We start from the raw sequence: 17,069 nt of genomic DNA on the forward strand, positions 1-17,069 counted from the left end.
GCTAGGCTTCCCCTTCTAGTAGACTTGGTTTTCTTATAGACTCATATATTAGGTTCATTAACATGGTTCATATACCACAAATTCAATACGATATATCTATTTTGAATGTGTACAAATAAATACCTACACTCGTATAAAATTGAACAAGTAGACACACGTGTCCTACATGACATTAATACGCTTTGGACGCCACATATGACACAAAATTATCATGTAAAGTGTCACGTAGGACGAATGCATCTATTTGTTAAATTTCATAATAATTTAAGTGTCTGCTAGTGCACACCGAGGTTATAATTACTAACTGACGTCAAGTTAAATGTCATGTTTACATACCAGATTTCGAACTTCAAATACATATATCTAGCCCATTGCAATACATGTATAACGTATACATAAGATCAAAATTAGGTGCGCATTTGACTCTCTCTACTCTCGCCTCCGCTCGTCTCTCTCCCAATATTTGGTTCAACATACATGTATTTTAGTTCATTCACATGTATCCGGAAAGTGTTACTCCGACTCTCTCCCTATTTTAACGTAATCCGATAATAAAAATACATATATTTAAATGTATTTGATATGAAATTATTAATCGAGTCTCCGAAAACAAAATGATAAAAAATTAGAAACACTTCCATTGAGTTCAAACAAAATCCTCAGGTAAAATCCATGGTTTTTGCTCATCATCTTTCTCCCATTACTCGAACTCTCTCTTACTTCTCCAGGTTCTACAAATTCTCTGCAAAAACCCCAAAATAATTTTACCTTTTTTTGTTAGATTTGATATCCATTTTTTTTTTTGTAAACTATGTAAATAGACATCAAATTCGTATTTTTTTTGGATATATATTCGATGATTAACGATTTTTTTCTGGGTTTTTTGATTTTCAGGAGAAGAATTTCATCGAAGTGTAGAAATTTACAAATGGGTTCTGAAAATTTGAGTCTAATTGATACAAGAAAGCGTGCAAATTTTCGGCTTTGTAACGTTTCAGGGTATTATTGCACTCTCAGCTGTGTTTTTTGATTCTAAAATTTGTTTAATTTATATTGTTAGTGAGATGGGTTAATGTGATATAGTTGCGGAATCAGGATTTTTCATAATATAAAGAAGTAAGCACACGAAGAACTAATTTTGAGCTTATATATATATGCAAAATGTAATTTTTCGGGGTTCGAGTGTGTCTAGCTGTATTTGTGAATGTGATGAGATAGATAGGGGTAATAGGCATTAGATATTGATAATATAGTCTCTGAAACAAACACGAATCCAACACAAGCACTATTATAATATATATTTATCGTTGAATACAAGTTAAAACTATAATGCGCACAACGAAGTAAAAACGCACTTACTAAGGAGAGATTAACATAGAAGAAGAGATACTAGAACAGTGAAAGGGGATGAGATAACTGACAACCAAAGCTTCAAGATAATTGTCTTACCGTTCTTCGAACTTCTAGTTCTTTTTAACAAATGCTTATTGGGCCTGGATTCCAAATAAAAGACTCTAATAGCCCATAGGCCCTTACAGAGTGTCAGAGTCAGTTTGGTTCACAAGTCACAACAGATTCGATTATTGGAGTTTCAGTTTGAAGCACATTTGTCATTGTGTATAGTGAGTTTTTATTTTAAAAATCTAGTCTTTTGGTGTAGAAATTATCATTCTTTATGTTTTATGCATATCTTTTTATATGTAGTAGTCTTTATTTTTGGTAACTGTGGTGTCCAGGCTGGTTTGCGAGCATCTCGACTAGTGTTTTCTCTTAAATGGGATTTGAACTTGTGACCTCATGGTGCTCAACCCACTTTCATGGATCGCTAGGCCACATTGGGTGCTTTTATATGTAGTAGTTGAGGGTAAAGAGTTCATTTTTTCATTTTTTTTAGGAATTCTTGAAGCATTTTAAAAATATTTCTATTTTAAAGTTCTTGTTTATAGTAGTTTCATCCTTTTTAGGAATATAAGAGTGTGCTATTTTTTATTTTTTTATTTTTGGAACGGACTAGTACGGAAATAGTGCCAAACAAAGTGGAACGGATGGAGTAGTAAGGTAGGATAGCTGAGATAGCATTTTGGTACTCTCATGGGTTACTATGATATCGAACTGATTGGCATTTTACTTACTATGCAATTGCCTTTTACTTATGAGAAATGAGCTGCTGATTGAAGATCAAATCATGTCGTTAGTGTTTATTATTGAGGGTAGTCTCTCATCTTGTGCATGTAATGCTGGGTCAGTTATAAGATGGATCTGCTGGAAATTCATGCCAAGGACCCGAAGTTTCATGTTTTGTTTATTCCTGGAAATCCAGGTTGTTATAGTTTGTAAGCCACTGAATCTATGTTTTTATAAGTGTTAATGAAGTGTTACTGTAAATAAACTATGTATACTGCTGCAGGTGTTATCTCATTTTATCTTGATTTTCTGGAATCACTCTATGTTCTGCTGGATGGAACTGCATCTGTGACAGGCAAGATACAGTTTCACATCTTGAATAGCGAGATTCCTGATCAGCTAGAAATACTCATTTGTGGTTTTAAAAAATGAACTTTTGTACTAATTGTTCCATTTTTCGTTTTGTTTCTTTCAGCAATCTCACACATTGCTCAAACAGAAAAGGTAATGCCTTTAGGCCAACATTAATTTGAATACTGGCAGCTGGTTCACAACCTCCCTACTCAGCTTAAGTTTGCTTCTATTTCTAAGATCACCCTCATTTTCTTCAGTTCCCATGTTCTTAATGAAGTAAGCATTATTTCAAGACATAAAAACATTTTGACTATCGCAATAACCTTTGAACTGCAAACAGCATGTATTTGTTGCTTACCTCTATGATTTGTCATCCCCTTCATTGCCTAGTACCTTACTTCACCACCTCCTTATTCTTTTGAGTACCATGTTACAATGGCTACTTTTCTGATTCAAACGGGTGCAATATGGGAATGAGAGCTTCACTTGGATTCATCAAAACTTTACAAATTAGCAAAAAGTTGCCCCTACCCTTACCGCATAGTCCCATAACCCTTTAATCAGATATATACCAGGAACAATTGTACGCGCATTCACAACCTACTGGTTACTGAAACTTTGCTGGAGTTTATGAAGCTCCTTTAGCAAAGAGGAGTTAGGAGGATCATATGCAGATAGTCTATCCATAAGGTTTTAAAAATTGAGGTTGGCGCGTTGAAGTTGTATAAAGTATGAGAAGAAACTTGGTTAAATATATTTTTGCATTGTTCAATTCCTACTATAACTTTTTCTCTTAACTCTATATTCCTAAGCTTTATTCCTGCTTCTTGGGATAAAATTCATAGGACAACAGGTTTAGATTCCTAGTCTTTGCCAAGTATTTATATTTCATAAAAGACAGTTTCTTTTGCAGGAGAAAAAAGTAGGAATAGTTACAAAACCTAAAAAGTTCCCTAATTTATATGTATAAGTGGTCAATTCAAGAATATTTGAACTAAAAGACTAGAGACCAATGAGACATGTCTATCATGTATATATACACTCTCATATCTTTCAGATATGTGTGCACCAACTGTTCTTCTATCCATGACAAGGGATCATCGTGAACTGGAACCTCTTCTTAAATACAAGCATCGAGAAGACTAACATGGTATGGAAATAGTTGGTCCAGCTTACTACTTCTGAACTCCATTAGCATTCAATATGACTCTATGTGGAACTAAAAGACCGTCTGTCAAAAAGGATGCAGTGAGCTAAGTCGTAATGAAGCTTTGGTATTGCTGTGCAAGTTAGGTTGCACACATCATTCTATTTGGAACATGTGATATCCATTTGATAAAATGGAGTCTCAGTTTTGAGTTGCTGTAAGGGCCTCTGGTGTTTGTTCTTCCTTTCTGTTATCTTTACTCCTTCTAACCCTTAATTTTAGTTCACAGTTTGATTGAACTAAGATTTGTCATAGACTGACTCGATAGTCTTTAAAGATGAATATTCATTGGTGTATGTTAATATCTTGTTTTACACTTTCAGCTGGCACTAATACCCCAACAACTGCATGGCTAACATAGTTGTATGATTTGTTCCAATTGCTAGAATTGGGAGCATGGAAGGCTGTTCTCACTGCAAGAACAAACAGATCACAAGGTAATTTTCTTACCACATTTTAGAATTTTTTTTAAGAAGAAATCCTTTCTATTTCGGGGAGGGGGTGTGGCGGATGGGACGGTGAAAAGCACATCGTTAGCAATTCTTTTATGGTTAGGGTGCCAATAGCACTAATATTTCCTCATTAGTGCTATATCTATGTTAATGGAACGTTGAAATTACCATTCATTTTGTGGCTAAAGGATGTAGTCAAGAGCAGTTTTTACTCATACTCATTATTGGATTAGCTTCGTCTATTCTTCCTCAGAAGGAAGTTCAACGTCTATATCGGTGTTTGAGGGCATGGAGCAATGCGTAATCCACAGGGCATAAGTCCCATCAGTATTCAGTTTTACATTTCAATAATTAATATTATAGTAGGAATAGGATTTGTGCAATTTCGAACAAGGAATAGGAATAGGATTTGTATATAGTATCCTACTTTGGAGTTCATAGGTTGCTTTTGCTTTAGCTCTATTAAAGTCATCTATCAGATATCTAGTCTTTGGTGTGGGAAGAATTTGAGTATTAACAAAGAGGGATTTAGAAAAAACAATGGGATTGTGTGAATTACCTCTATTTTTATAAGTTCCAAAAGGCGTGAGCCTTCTTCTTGTGGTACGTCATGTGCCTCGCTTAGTAGGGATGCTCCCAACAGAACTTACAGCTCGCTATCCCCCCAGTATGTCTTTTCGTATGCCCACTCCACGTTGCGCCCCAGGAATCGCCATAAAAGTTCCTTTCAAAACAATGGTCTATATCAATCTGCATTCTTGATTTAATTTGTTTCAAATCTTTTTTTCAGATGAACTTCATAGAGCATGAACTTCAGGATGTTGAAGTTCCTATAGTACTGGTAGATATTCAGATTCTCAGTTTCTGGCTGTGTTAGAATTTTCATGTGTTGTAATATTAACTTATGCTATTGGCTGATTTTGATCTCCGTTCTTAGGTTGGTCATTCTATTGGATCATACATATCTCTAGACATTTTTAAAAGATTCCAAGGAAAGGTGATGAGAATGCCTTCTTTATATTATGTATAATCTTTTTTCACTACCATGCCTCTTTATATCAAAATTCTAATTATCATTCTGATACTTCTATTTTGGTTTCTAGGTGGCATACTGCATTTGCTTGTATCCATTTCTAGCTGTAAATACCAAGTCTTCAACACAATCTATTATTAAGAAGATTGCAGCGTAAATCTCTTGTTCTTTTTTCCATTTTCTGTTCTCTATGCTAAGTGAGAGCTTTGTACTTCCCTTCCTGTCCATTTTGGGACCAGCGAGTATTTTGTTCTCTTACGTCAGTTCTGTACCTTTGTTTTCAATCCTCTATGAAAAAATTATAGAATCCATTAATATTATATTATGTACTTTGAGTAACGAGCATGTGCAATCAGATTGCTTTTAGCTCTAAATTATTAAATTCTCTTTGCAGATCGTATGACTTGATTAGCATTTCCAACTAAGTGGCTGTAGTTTTTATTTTTCGACATGTAACTTCTATTGTTCTAGTTTGTATGTCCATTTTTCTGATTGCAATTGATTCTTGCTCTGTTTTTCTTGTTTTAAGAAGCTCTCCGAACTGAAGTTGTACATTTAGAGTTTGAGCAATTTCCAATTTATTTATCTCGGATTTAATTCGTGGCATCTATCAGAAATATCCAATAAACAAATTGAGGGACACTTTTGATTTTGAGTATATTATCATTTCTTTCCTGTTTGTGTGTGATATTAGCTTGGGCATTGTTTTCCTCATGCAATTACTGTGACAAAACTGATGTTCTTTGGTTATAACTTCTGTAGATCTCGCACCTTATCTACAGGCTTTAGTTCAATTGTAGCAATTCTGGGATTGTTACCAGTCTGGATCTCCAGGATTCTGGTGAAAAACTCTGTGGGAAATTCCTGGTCCCCAGCTGCAGTGGAGGCTCTTTGTTCACATGTCCTCAGGGTGAGGATCAATTTCTTATGGTTCTCTTTATCGCTGGTGGTAATCATATCTAAGTATTAGATCAACCAGTTACTCACTTCTGTTTAGCATAAATGAGTGATGAGTTCTACTTGCCAAGTTGATCTGTTAGTCAATTCTTTCCCAAAATGCCAAGTCAAAGCTCTTACCAAAACAATTACGAAAAGCCAAACCACGTCAATTTTGATGGCAAGCAAACCATGCCTCTTTTTTCCCCTCTCAAAGCCATCAAAGGTGAAATACATTATGTAGGCAAACATGGTCAAGTCCTAATTTTTACGAGAATAATTACACTTCAGTTTCAGATTAGTTTGAATCAGCTATAGGAATCCTTAATCAGTATCCATTTGTGTTCATTTCATTCCTCTATCTTCTAATTTCTTTTAGGACAATGATTTTCAAAATCTCACATATATCCTTAGGCTCTTATAATATTTCTTACCAAACTTATATAACTGTTGTCAAACAAGTGTTCTTATAATGACTAACCTCAATTCGACTATTTGGTGTCACATATAAAGACACGTTGCTCCTTTTTTTTTTTTGCTTGGTTCATACGGATTCCTAGAAAGTAGAAATTGCTGGTCTTTTAAGACTTTCCTCCATGTGTTTTTAGATCTACTTTGTCCCCATTCAAAACTTCTGGTCATACTGTTGTCACACTTAAGGACCGTGCAATTGGAGGTCCACAACAGACACAACCAAATAATCTAGTAGAACAACTTATTATTTACCTCTTCATGTGCAATTTGTACTTATTGACGAATATGTGCATTGTTATGTCTCCTTATTTCTAAGGAACTCATCTTGTGGATATGTTGGGGATTAGAATATCAAATTTACTGTGTCTACAACTTTAGTAGGTATCCTCCTATCATATAATTTTCTGGTAGGACTCCTCTATTTTAGCCATTCTATTTTAATTCTATATTTTACATTTTCATCTACCAATGCATTTCTCTAGAGCCTTAGCCTAAATATATAAATAGTCTGCATTTTGGAAACTGCAATCTCATCTAGTCTCACTCTAATTTCATTTCATGGTAACTGAAGTCTAAACCTGCTATTCATATTTACTATCTACTCTTCCTAAAATCTTAATGCTCTAGATTCATCCTCTGTACTTCAAGATTTTGATCGACTCTCCTAATAGTTGTCCATTAACACAGTTTTATGTCCGAACAGTACACACCAATCTCGTATTCTATTGGTTTACTCATCATAACTAGGGTAAAAAAGTACACTCTCGGTAGATCCATGTATAAACCCACTGTTATTTGGAAATCCTCCATATTTCAGCCCACTGTTTTGGTGTCTTATGATGGCTCCTTGTAGATTACCTAGTTGCTGAAACGTTTTATGACGGCTTCTTGTGGATTACCTAGTTACTGAAGAATTATGTAACTAGATGGCTGCAGTTTGCTTCTAGTTCTACTCGCTGTGATCTTGAGGGCAACTGTTCAAAACGAAGTACAATATCAATAACCTCTTTTTGTCTATTGGTTTTATTGCAGTTTTCATCAAGAAACAATTGTTTTTTTGTTCTTTGTGATACTTGATATTTTAAAGTCACACATCTATATCTTTTTTTTAGTTTGAATACTAATCGTTGTTGCCCACTGCAATATTCTTTTCAGTACCATACCGTTCAGAACATGCTATACATGGCAATGACCGAATTCGAAAAGGTAAATTTATCCTTTTACGTGATATATATTGATCCAAGGGTATTCATTATTTGATCCAGTGCGACCTACTTTCAAGTTGGTTTTAAGTTCCACATGTGGATCCTCCAAAGTAGTGCATATTTTGCACATTTTTCATGCAAAATATTCTTATTAAAGATAATGGTGGTTAGGGAAGCTATTGACTGTAATTTTTCATATAAAGGGTGAAAAAACCATGTGTTTTTTGTTGCACGACAGCTGCATGTATCATGTATGTCACACTAATAGCTTGGACCACAGTCTACGGCAGGATTCTCCCATAGAAAAACATTAATTTTCAACTGCCCCAAAACCATGCATATTGGTAAATCTTCCGTAGAAGTTTTCTCTGTCTATCCTAATTATGCGTTCTTTCTCCTTCTGTATTAGCTTTCTGAGGTACCTGATTGGTCATTTATGAGGGAAAAGAAAAGTCAGATGGCATTTTTGTTTGGAGTCGACGATCACTGGGGTCCCTTAGATCTTTATGAAGAGGTAAATACTGTTTGACTGTTTATTTGATTGAGAAGATTTTTCCCTTTTATATTTGCAATGTGAAACTACAAAAATCTACCGTTTCTATGATGTCACGTTAACGTTAGATCCGGCTATGACCAGCATTCTTAAAACTTCTCATGCTTTATCATTTTAAATCTGCTGAGCAAGCTGTGTGTCTGGCTCTTTTGAGCTCATGCATAGTTGAAGACTGTAAGAATCAATTTAATGAGTTTTTAGAAGGAGATAATATCTAGAATTTCTATTTCAATTCTACAATATGGTCGAAATTACTGCATTTTGGAAATAAGAGAAATGAGCATGTTGTTTAAGACTTCCAAGTGTGTTTGCCTAGGTTATCAGTTTATTCATTGTTTAACATTTTACACTATAATGATTCCCTACATAACATTATGAACTTGAAATTAACAAAATAGATGTATCTAGTTGTAAATTCCATTGATGTTGCTGAAGAATGTAAATTCCTACAACAACTTGATCATCTTATTGCACCTAAGGGTATAGCTTTGTGGTCAATGAAAGTTGGTTGAGTTCAAATCCTAGCAGAGGCAAAAACACTTGGTGATATCTTCCTATCTATTCAATCATGATCAATAGAGTTACCGGATACATGTGCTGGTGGGAGGTAGCTGGTACCCGTATACTTAATCGAGGTGCGACAAGTTGACCCAGACATCACGGTTATATATATATATAAAAAAGGGATGTGAACTCTTGCCACGACTTGATTATCTTATTAGAAACCATTGTCAATGATCAATTCTCGAAGAACTAGGAAGTGATTAACCCATTTGTTAGTGAAATTAGATATTGACAAAGTATACAAGTCAAAGTGAAGCTGTGAGTTGAAATGAAGAATTTGAGATTTACACTACTAAGTAAAGTATGTATATCCTCCTATTTTCGATGTCCCAAGTGTGATGGAGTGAATGTGTGCAGTCTAGTTGAGTTGCCTTTGATATCATATCAGGCTTGTTCAGGTGCACCGTGAGGCTCGAGTTGTCTACTTGAGTTGCCTAGATATAACGTCTACGTATCTCTGTCAAGAAATATATAAACTGAAAGCTGCCCGTATACACTGTTAAAATTTTCTAATCACTTGCTTGATATTTGATCTATTAACCACTTTTGTTCTTACAGATCTCCAATAAGGTACCAGGTGCTGTTCTAGCAGTAGAAAAAGAGAATTTTACTCATGCTTTTTCTTGCACAGAGGCTGGCTCATTATGGGTAGCTAAGCATGTTTCTGGCTTAATCAAGAATTATTTCTCAAAAATAGACTCCGAGTAGACGTTATCTCTTTCTGGAAACGCCTTCAGGCAGTCAATAAAATCGAGCTAATATGTGATCGATTGTTTCTGGTTCAACAAAATTCAGATCATTATTTCAAAAAATATTTGATTTTTATGAAATTTATATTATATCTTGTATCAAAGACAACAATGACAAGTGTTCAATTTCAATTCCAATGAACAGATGTTGGTTTTGAGAGAGCTAAGTATAATTTTTGGTTATGTCTTAAACATTGTTCCTTCAAGTGGTTATTTGTGCACTTTCGTCCGGTGACGATCGAGTAAGAGTCTCGAACCTTGCTTGCATTCGAGGGTCGTCTTAACAGTCAATGAAGTCGATGAAAATCATGAAGATTAGACATCAAATTTGGGCAGAAACAGAAAATGTTAGGGTTTTTTTTTTCACCAGCTGAAGTCTTGGTAAGCAAAATATTCAAGAAATATACTAATGGTAGCTCAAACACCATCATCGTTAAGAGTTGTTTGGTGTGAGGTATGAAGTATAATAATTTCAGGTAGAATTATTTTATCTCACGTTTGGTTGGAGGTATTAGGTATTCTTGGATTATTTATCTCACCATTTTTGTTATAGTAAGGGGGGACGAGTTATTCTATATATATGTGATGGAATAACTTATCGTGCGATAACTTGTTTTCAACCAACGACCCTTTAAAGCTATAAAAGAAAAGAAAAACTTAACTAATCAATGTAGGTGGAGTTGTCTTGCTTATTAGTACTACTACTCTTGTACTTCTTTGAGTTTAATTATTATTTGTGATATTCTTATACTTTGATTATCGTTATGGTTTGTTATGACTATTATTTAGGACGATACGATATGTCCGCTCGTCTATAAAATTTTGTCACAATTATCTTCATTTATGTTATTTCTTTCAATTTTACTTTGGACTACTTTTTTTTAAGCAAAAGTCGAAAGACGACAACCTCTCTACTTTGCATACATCCTACTTCGCTTGTGGAGTTACACTAAGTTTATTGTTGTATTATATACACGTTCAATCACAATTTGAACTTTTTTTTAAAAAAAAAATATCAGTTATTTTTTTAAGAGAAAAAGGATAACAATACCTTCGAACTATCGTAAATGTCACGTATCGTTATTTAGTCTTTCGTTACAGTGAAGGGCATATATGCTCTAGTTTTTGGACGACAGGGGCATCAATATCTCAAAAGTATGACGATGGATATCTGCATATCATCTACGATAGTTCGAGGGTATATTTGTCTTTCTCCCCCCCTTTTTAATGTCTAGATGATGTATGCCTTTTGATTCTCTTTCCAATTGTGATTTTGTGTTTTTTTTCTTTGCCATTGATTGGTAATGTTATTTGTAGCAATGGCTGCAGAAACCAATGAAGAGGGGTGTGAGCCCCCATTGCAATGATGAAACTTGTTTTCTTTTAACATGAATGGACTTATAATTTATGGTTGCAAAGTGACCCCCTTTTATCATAAAAAAAAAATTAAATTTTTGTAATAATTGTTTGCAGCCAAAAATAAATTTGTACAAAAGAGTCTGTCCACCTATTTCTCAGAGGGGAAAAAGGTATTTTTTTTACCTAGTCGAAAAATAATATCTGAATTATTATTTTTATACGAGCTTTAAATATCAACCATCAGCTGTTATTTTTCTACCTGAATTATTACTATCTATGCACTAAAACACACTTCAACTGTCGATTAATAGTTTGGAAAATGCACAAGTACCTTCTCAAGCTATGTCCAAAATCTCAGAGACACACTTATACTATACTAAAGTCTTATTACCCCTGAACTTATTTTATAAATAATTTTCTATTCCTTTTCGTCCTACGTGACATTATCTTGTGGGTCCATTGTGTGTTGATATTTTCTTCAAGCTAGTGTCACGTAAGTCGAAAAGGGGTAGAAAATTATTTATAAAATAAGTTCATCGGGTGATAGGACCTTAGTATAGTAAAGCGTGTCTCTAGAATTTCAGACATAGATTGAGGGGTATTTATGCATTTTCCCTAATAGTTTAGTAAAAAAACCAATTGATAATTGATGTGTAAAACTCGCAAAAAGATGATAGTTGAGCCATCCTAATAACATCTATATGTAAATTAGTCTTCTTAAAATGTGAAATTTGTAAGCACGAAAATAAGATAGATTCAAATTAGGCGAGGGCAGATATTTAAGTACGAATTCAGTCAAAATGAGTAGCTTTTGTTCGAATAATATATTTAAATTTTAAAATCATGTTGACCATGAAAATTTCAAAATTCTATGTTTCAAATTTGAAAAACAGCTTATAACATGTTTTTCTATTATTTTTTCACTATGAACCCTATTTTAAATATTTTTTTACAAATAATATAATTAAACACAACCCTATCTTCAACTCTAATTCCATAAACTTCAAACAAAGTAAAAAAAAATACTTAAAATCTATGCTCAAACTTTTGAATTCGTCATTCTAAAATTCAAAATATGTAACATTAAATTTCTAACTCTACCTCTAAATATTTGTTATATTATTTCATATTATCGATATATATATATATATATATATATATAACTTAAACTCGTATCGTGACATGATATTCTAACTTAACTAGGGTTTCTTTAGCTTCTCAATCATTATATATTTTTTAAAAAAAGCCACCCAATTAATTGTACTATTTTATCAGAGAGTTTACTATTTGTATTTATGAGTTGTGGCCTACCCTTGACTGCCCCTAAAGTTTATAGATTTTTCATGAAATACAAGAAATCTCTGAATTTACTTTAATGCTTTATTCATTTTCTTAATTCTTTTGTCTTTAATTTGCATTCATGACCTAGTTGGTTAGGAAGTGGATAAATCATTATTTATATTATTTTATTTTTTCATTCGATGTTTAGTATGTACGTTGTAATGGAATTTTGAAAAATATAATTATGTCCTATTTGCTAGAGCTTAAAGAATTTTTGTATGTTCGAATCTGATATCTTATTGTATTTCTGCAGATATTTCTTTTTAATTTTAATCGAATAATTAATAAGATCGTAAATAAAGTAATTTTTTTCCATAATTAGTTCAAGTAGACGACACATGGACCGTGTAATAGTCCACGTGAAACTTAGTTCGAGAAAGAAATCCAGTTCACTCATAAAAGAGTAATCGTTATCAATCTCAAAAATCTGACCATATAAAATAAATGGAATAACTGTCTCCATTTCTATCACTAAGTAAAAAAAATGTCATCAGAGATGAAATCTCTAAGTGTACCAATATATTCAACAAGTCGATGCAACGCTCTTTCTCATTAACATTTTATCGTGTATAAGATAAAAAATTCTTGAATACGATTTTAAGGGAAGAAATTAAACTATCTATTCCGACCAAACAGAACACGAAATAAAATTATATTTCATATATTTGAGGCTTAAAACACATGTGTAAACTAGTAGGAAGCTCACACAACATGTAATTAAATCTAAATGGTTGGCACAAAATCAATGGCTTATCATTTTATTTATTTTAATGAATCTTAGATCATTATACCTTCTGTATTTGTCAGATTTTTAATAATTTAATTACTCATTCATGCACTATATATTTTAATTACCTTAATTAATCTCACTTGCATATTAATTAATAATAATAATTTTATTTAAATAATCTCTACTTGTGTGTATCAATCAATAACTAAGTTTGTTATTTTAATTGAACGTTTCAATTAGTTTTTATTAAATTACTTTATTTGTCTTTTAGTTAGTTAAATTAATAACATAAAATATATCATTTTTATGTTATTAAGTCAACTAGCTGTTACACTACCGTAAAAATTAAGATACCTTTAATTTATATATTATTTTATACTCACTTCTTTTTTAATTTCTCAAAAAATTAATTTTAAAAATAAAATGAAATTTTTATTTCACTTAGTACGAAATAGTTTATAGCTTCACCTTTTTTTAGCGGATTGAATATCAAAAGTTTGTACGCTATTCGTCAAAGAAAATATTATTTTTGTCAAAAAATAAAAGTAGAAAAAGAAATTTAAACAAGTTTTTACGGTTAAAAAAGAACGATTTTCGAAGATAAAAAAGAAAATTAAATTTTTTATTAAAATAAAATAAAATTTCGTCAATATACGTATATAAAACAATCTTAATTATCTGTCTTTGAAATTATATGATGCCAAATATTATATATCTCAAAAAAGAAAACTCATTATAATCTATACTATTATAATAATAAAGTAAAAATATTAATTAATTAATCATAATTTTTAAACAGTATAAAAAATCATCTTTATGCCTCATTCCCTTTCATATTTTTATTGACTTAATATAAATCTTAATTACAGATAATTTATCACAAAAAGTAAAAATATATATATAATTAATTATATTGACTTAATATAAATATTAATTACAGATAATTTTTTACAAATAGTAAAAATATATATATAATTGGGTGACCTTAATATAAATACTGTCATCAATTAGTTGATTCAACTACCTGTTACGCTATCAATCAACATGAAGATACCTTCTCTTTTTTTTTATTTTAATTCGTTCGAAGTCTGATATTCATATTAAAATTCAATTAAATTTAAATTTTATGCAAAACAAGTTTCAAATTAAAAGCGTAAAACACTCTCTTACGAAAATAACTTCGTACTCATAAAGAATCAAACTCGTAACCTCTAATTAAAGTACAATGTCTTTTGGGCTCGTTTTTAGTAACAATAGGTTATTTCTGAACCAACATGGATTATGGTACATTGGTGAGAGCGTTTCACCCTTAATCAGAGGTCTCATGTTCGATCCCTAGGTATGAAAAAAATCATGTTGGAAGTGCCACCCTGGAAAGGATCTCGTAGTGCGCGATCCAGATTTAGTCGAGACTCTAACATGAACTCCGAATATCAAATAAAAAATTAAAAAGAAAATTTATTTCCGAGTTGTTACGAAATTTTAATATATATATATTTATTTTTAGAAAAATTAATTTCGAAATTAGTTATCCGTTATTTCTCGACCCATTTACCTCCACATGAACTATTTATATATAACTTTCTCCTCACTTCTTCCTCACTCTCTCAACAGCTTTTAAAAAAAATAGAAAAATCTCTGCAACTTTTACTTTTTCCGGCAATGTCAACTCACCGGAGAAGAATCATTCTCAGTAACGTCACCGTTAAACTCGGCTGCAGCAGTAGTTGCATCCGGCCAAAACTCTCCAGCATTTTCCACCCAAAACCCCGTAAATCCCCAAAATCTCAGACCCAAAACAAAAATTACTCAAATTACTCCTCTTGCAGTTCATGGGATACGACGACGACGACTTTCTCGCCTAATTCCGATTCTACAACCAACGAATCTTCCGATTTCAAAACCTCAAAAGCCGTTCAAGGATTCGGCCGAATCGGCGGCGAAAGCGTCGCCGTTGAAAAAGACTCCGACGACCCGTATTTAGATTTCCGTCAATCAATGCTTCAGATGATTTTGGAAAAAGAGATTTACTCTAAAGACGATTTGAAAGAGCTTTTGAATTGTTTTTTGCAGTTGAATTCTCCGTATTATCATGGGATTATTGTTAGGGCTTTTACTGAGATCTGGAATGGGGTTTTTTCTCTCCGGCCAGGAGTCGCCGGAGCTAGCTCGCCGTTCTTGCATGGCGGAAGTCACGTGACTTATAGGTGATACTCACGTGACCTTTAGGTTATAGTCACGTGACTTTTTTTTTTTTCGTAACTCTAGTCGGTGTTAATATTTTGTTCAAACTCTTCAAAAATATCGTAATATCGAAGAGTTTTGAAGACCCATAAATATTTAGTAATATAGAATGGGTTTTCTAGAAATAGTTTATTTTTAGTAATTTTTTTTTTTTTGAAGTATTTTTTTTTGTTTGAATTTTTAGAATTAGGAGGAAAAAAAGGGGTTCTATTTTCACAGCCTTTTTGATTTAATTAAATTGTATTTTGTTAGTGAAGGGGTAGTTAAAAATGCTGTGAAAATTGTAATCTATTATTATTAGTAATGTACTTTTATTTTTATTTTTCTTTTTTCTATCATTTTGTTTTTATTTTAGTCAAAATTTTCGAGTTTTACTATATATGTATAATATTATCGGTTATAAATATGGTGCACTCGATGAGGTTGATATTAATATTTTTTTTTATTTTTGAAGACTATGTAAATCTAAAATAGACTGATTTTAATTATTTTAAAAAAAAATTGAGTTTACAATGTCACTTCATTTGGAGAGAATTTATATAATGAAATTTAAATAAATATAATATTAAATTCTGTTGCTGAAATTTAGGCAAAATAGTTGAAATTCAGTAAAATATGCCTTTAGGTTTGGATAAAAAATATCTGCATTTTAATTAATTACAATATATTTTTTTATTTTGAAATAATTTTTTTTATTTTCTAGTTAAAATATATTAAAATTAAAAGAAGAAAAATATTTTGAAAAATAAAATATCATTATAACTAAATTCTGATTAACTTTTCAAACTAAAAATATTTATTCAAATTTAAAATATAAATTATTTTGAAGTGAAAAGATGTAAATTAGAATAAATGTTTTATTTCAAAAAAGTTAACTTTTATTTTAGTCCAAGTAAAGGTGCTACTTTTAAAAAAACATGTACTACTTTTCATGCAGAGCATGGGTGTGGAATAATAAAAAGTATAAATAAAAAGATACAACACAATTTTAATTTAATTTAACTTTAAAAACTAATATTTCGACGAACATAACGATGAGCATATTTCATTATTTCTATGATTTATATGAGATTTTTTATAGTCAATACGTAACGATACAATTAACATAGAGGCACTCTATCACTAAGGTAATATCTTATCGTGTGAACCTTCTATCGAAGGATCGTTTATACAGACGAGCAAACTTCAAATATACAATTAATTTTCAAATGATTATTTTAAATCTTCGATGCGATTTTAGGGAGCCTATTTTGACTTGAAAGAGATTTTTTCCCTCCATAATTTGGATCAAAATATTAAATAATGAATTTTAATTTTTTATTATTATATTTATATATAAAGGGAACAAAGATGAGTAATACTCTGAAATTTGATGCTTCTATTCTTCTATTCTATTCTATAAATATTAAAAAAAACTATATAATATAAAATATACTTTGGTCAAAGATCCTTCATGGGTTTGGAGCTGCAGTCCTCTTATGGTGGGGAAATATATACATAGGGATTTGGAAATATAAAATAAAATAAAATAATTTGGAAAAATGGACCATAAAATATGAGTATAAAAATATAAAATAGTAACAAAAAAAGACAATTGTTTTAAATGCAATTAAATGAGAGTGGTAAATAGGGTTTTATGTGAGGTTTTGGAAGTTTGTACATATGCAAACAATTTAATTATCATTAAAACTAAAATGTGGTCATCCCCTCTTGATTGTTCCCCTGCCTTGACATGTGAAAATAC

At 31.7% G+C, this 17,069-nt stretch overlaps 2 protein-coding genes across 3 annotated transcripts; both read left to right on the forward strand.

Annotated features, from left to right (window-relative positions):
- The first annotated feature begins 552 nt into the window (after nucleotides 1-552).
- Nucleotides 553-9,843, forward strand: LOC107026608 (lipid droplet-associated hydrolase). 2 transcript variants are annotated; one of them, XM_015227735.2, is made up of 13 exons: nucleotides 553-663; nucleotides 895-999; nucleotides 2,247-2,320; nucleotides 2,408-2,479; nucleotides 2,600-2,628; nucleotides 4,072-4,122; nucleotides 4,928-4,978; nucleotides 5,075-5,134; nucleotides 5,241-5,323; nucleotides 5,933-6,080; nucleotides 7,736-7,786; nucleotides 8,195-8,299; nucleotides 9,461-9,818. In XM_015227735.2, the coding sequence occupies exons 2-13, from the start codon at nucleotides 929-931 to the stop codon at nucleotides 9,608-9,610; spliced, it is 945 nt and encodes a 314-aa protein (XP_015083221.1). In that variant the 5' UTR covers nucleotides 553-663; nucleotides 895-928; the 3' UTR covers nucleotides 9,611-9,818. The 2 variants fall into 2 exon arrangements, with proteins under 2 accessions (XP_015083221.1, XP_015083150.1); XM_015227664.2 differs by having other exon boundaries at nucleotides 597-728; nucleotides 9,461-9,843.
- A 4,835-nt stretch (nucleotides 9,844-14,678) lies between these two features.
- Nucleotides 14,679-15,660, forward strand: LOC107027822 (transcription repressor OFP6). The gene has a single exon (XM_015228882.2). The coding sequence runs from the start codon at nucleotides 14,744-14,746 to the stop codon at nucleotides 15,290-15,292; it is 549 nt and encodes a 182-aa protein (XP_015084368.1). The 5' UTR covers nucleotides 14,679-14,743; the 3' UTR covers nucleotides 15,293-15,660.
- The last annotated feature ends 1,409 nt before the right edge of the window (nucleotides 15,661-17,069 follow it).

The sequence above is a fragment of the Solanum pennellii genome, chromosome 1 (assembly GCF_001406875.1).
Source record: "Solanum pennellii chromosome 1, SPENNV200".
Classification (NCBI taxonomy): Eukaryota; Viridiplantae; Streptophyta; class Magnoliopsida; order Solanales; family Solanaceae; genus Solanum; species Solanum pennellii.

Excerpts from the sequence above, each read along its gene's own strand:
- LOC107026608 (XM_015227664.2), top strand. The coding sequence starts at position 673 with ATGGTTTTTGCTCATCATCTTTCTCCCATTACTCGAACTCTCTCTTAC. Across the intron at positions 1,000-2,246 it reads CGGCTTTGTAACGTTTCAGG|TTATAAGATGGATCTGCTGG; the intron begins GTATTATTGCAC and ends ATGCTGGGTCAG. Across the intron at positions 2,480-2,599 it reads TGGAACTGCATCTGTGACAG|CAATCTCACACATTGCTCAA; the intron begins GCAAGATACAGT and ends TGTTTCTTTCAG.
- LOC107027822 (XM_015228882.2), top strand. The coding sequence starts at position 14,744 with ATGTCAACTCACCGGAGAAGAATCATTCTCAGTAACGTCACCGTTAAA.